The sequence below is a fragment of the Ruditapes philippinarum genome, unplaced genomic scaffold, assembly GCF_026571515.1.
Source record: "Ruditapes philippinarum isolate M1 unplaced genomic scaffold, ASM2657151v2 ctg20883_1_1_1_1, whole genome shotgun sequence".
Classification (NCBI taxonomy): domain Eukaryota; kingdom Metazoa; phylum Mollusca; class Bivalvia; order Venerida; family Veneridae; genus Ruditapes; species Ruditapes philippinarum.
In genome coordinates, this window is record NW_026852548.1 from 6754 (window position 1) to 10230 (window position 3477).

Genomic DNA, 3477 nt, shown 5'->3' on the forward strand with positions numbered 1-3477 from the left:
CTCTTTTAGTATTGTCTCGATATAAAAGTAAGTCAAAGCCATTTTTATAGATGGAAGGTAGATTCACAAATTACGCAGTTACTCCCCTTTGATATAATTAAGCCATGAAATCATCTGAAAGTTTCCAATGTCATTGAAGAACACACGAAGTTTACCGACGAATTTGCACAGATTTTTAGAGTAGATTGTACCAGAAGGTATGAAACATTAAAAGCCCAGTATTTAATCTTTAATTCTCAAAGAATTTCTTATAATTTATTAATATAAAATGTCAGATTTTAATGTAGAAAGAAATGCACCAGAACTTCACATAAACAAAAGCTTTTGAGCGGTTGAAATGCTGCAAATTTGTAAAAATATTTGAGTATTAATGTTTATAGCTATGATGTATTATAAATAATCATTTTTGTAAAAATATGGACATTCTCTAAGAGGATCCTTGTTTAATTTTCTTAAAAAACTTGAGTAGTAGTCGGATGCATACAATATCCGGATAATTTGTTTTTTGCCCTCTTTAACAATCTGAAGGGGTTTGAAGACATATCATGTCAATGTTTACATGTTTTTTTTTGTTTTCAGGCAATGATTGAGGATAGCTATTCATACTGATAATTAATCTGACAAGTGGCTGAAGAGTCCCAAATGCACCACCATGTTGACATGGTACGTGCCATAAATGCATTATAATTTATTCTCATCTGTTTAGAAGGTATGTTGTGTACCTTGTTATTTTATTAAATTAGATTACCCCCTAAACATTGATAATTATTATTAACAAGTATAGAATAATTGCATTTACAACATAGAAGTTATTTGAATATAACATATATAATCATTTATATTTATCAATGCATGTACATGTAGGTAATGATAAAACTATTTATGTGGGACATTTCATATTCTTTATATATTTTAATGTAACAGTATTTTAAATTGAATTTATACAAATATTTACTGTATAAAATATATTTGACATACTTGAAAACCATTCTGTCAGAATTACTTTATTTCAGACACTTCATTTGGCTTAGTCAGAATGGGACCTTAAATGAAGATGCATTATTGTACCGTATATGAAACAACACAAGAATGATCCAGAAGGTCTGTGTTTTTCAAATGTGTAATGTCAATAACTTTTTCTTTAACTGTACAAATATAAATATTGTAGGTTTCTTTTCCTGAGGTGTTAGTATTAGACTTATATAAAAGAATAAAAGATAATTTACATATTATTGCTATTTTATACCAAAATAAAACCCTAAATTCCTATTTTTTTTTTTTGCTTTTAGAAGTAAAACTACTCTGCACATACTCCACTACTGTATTAATCAGTTTCCACCAGAATGCATCTTCTGTAAAAAGTTGGAAGTGAAACCAAAGAAACATGCAAATACAGAGCGGTGTGTTCAATTCACAAACACAACATGGCAACAAATTGAGTCGCAGGCTTTTGAGGTGGGCGATTTTGCCTTATATCGATTAGTACAAGGTGAAAGACCTGGTGGCCAGAGAGAGCAATGTTTCATACTTTCATGTCGGAAGGATTTTGAATTGAAAGTGTTTAACCTTTCTAAGCGCCAAAGTATGGGGTTCAGTTAAAAATTCCCACACGTCAGAAAACCTTGCCCAACAGTCGGTACGTGATATGATTTCAAAAAAGTGGTTGTACAAAAGGAAGTAATTCCTCTAGCCTCGGTTAGGACTTGTACATAACCGAAATTCATAACAATGGCTTCCCCAATATAAATTACAACAAATAGAACCTTGAAAGTGTGGTTGCAGTCGGATCCTATTGGACAAAAAATTGCTTTCACTAAACAGAAAGGTGCTGGTTGCATTATGCATAGTGTGGTATTTAGTGCCGACATGACTGTGCCAGAAGCAATTGCCAGTGGTTTCAAGTTGGGATCAAGTTCAGTTAAAGAGGAAGTAGCTACTTATCTCAGAAAAGTGTGAAACAGGCATATACGGTGTCAAAACCGCTGCCATGGCCACCCACTGCCGATGACCTTGACGCTTTTCCTCCGGAGGAATTGGTCCCAGATGCACTTCAAACATTTCTGACACAACTCGTATGTGGAGATTCTGCGGGGACTGAAAAGACAAGACGAATCGTCCTATCAATAGCTCAGGTATTTTTTCCAGCATACCAATAAAGGACAGTGTCAATAAATATGAATTAAATTAAATTTATTTTTAACAATTTCATTTTTATTTTGACTTCATAATAGCAATAGACAGGCAAGCAATAACATACCAGGGCCAAACCATTCAGTTACAGCAACCAAACTGATACCTGTTATAGTTTCCTTTAAGTTCAAATATGTAGAAAAGGGAAAATCATTGCTCTTGCCTTGAATTGTAATATTGCATGTAGTAAAGTTCTATAGGAACTTCAAACCAAAAAAAATGAGAGTACAAACAGGGGAGACACCTTTTAAATGTAATGTTCGAGTTGATTCATGAGCATTAATTTGAAGTCTGTTTAATAATATTAAAAAATAATTTTAAGAAAATTAAAACAGTACTGGTGACCATTTGAGATTCCAAAAAAAGCCCAACAAGAAGATTCAAACCCTTGACTAGTATCAAGCCTCATGTATACGAAACAAGTTAAATATCATTCTCAAAGTAATTTTTAATAACAAATTATTTGTTTTATTTCAGGACATTTGCCGCGCTGTTACGAATGGCGAATGGAAGATGCCGAAGCATATTTTGCTGAGCACAACAGTACGACATCTCTATCGAAGCAAGATCCTCACTACCATGTTAAGTCGGTTGGGTCACAGTGAATCATATGATTATAGTTTAGAGCTTGAGACATCCCTAGCTAAAGCACTGAATGATTCTTCATCCAAACTCACACCACTTATTGTGACGGGCCCTGGAAATGAAGTCTTCCATGTTGAATGGGACAAGCTGAATAAGATAACCACAAATATCCATGGTTCCAATGTGGTAAATAGTACTGCAGGCATTATGATCCAAGAATTGAAGCCTGGATATTGTGCTACAAGTTCTGAGCGCACTCTCGGGGTCTACCAGCGCACAAAGGCTCGGTCTCTAAAGGTTGATGAACAAGAATGTCTACCACCCACTGCATTGACCAAACGGTGCGGACCAACATTTCCAAGGGAAGCTGTGTTCACAACACCACATGAGAACCATGACATGTACCTAAAAGCCCTTCTGGAATACAGGAATTTGGTTTTTATCCAGGGTTGTTGGAAGCAGTGCAGATGAGCAGTCAGTCCAGGATTTGGTGGATTCATTTCGAGTACTGGATTGCAGCCTTCACGGAAGTCTACCATTGACTACTTTACACCCATTGATCAGCCATTTACAGACTACGCTGTCATTGAAGCTCTTCTTGAACAGTCGGAGCAGGCTACCAAAGAGTTGGACAGAAGTATGTTCTTTCAACGTTCGACCTAGGAGGATGCATGAAGGCACTCCCTTTGATATGGAAGTATC

The 3477-nt window shown here is 35.3% G+C and overlaps 1 protein-coding gene across 1 annotated transcript; it reads left to right on the top strand.

Moving 5' to 3' along the window:
• Positions 1-642: 642 nt before the first annotated feature.
• LOC132716675 (uncharacterized) lies at positions 643-3246 on the top strand. The gene is made up of 3 exons (XM_060699998.1): positions 643-663; positions 1947-2132; positions 2668-3246. Exons 1-3 carry the CDS (start codon positions 643-645, stop codon positions 3244-3246), a joined length of 786 nt encoding a protein of 261 aa, XP_060555981.1.
• Positions 3247-3477: the final 231 nt, after the last annotated feature.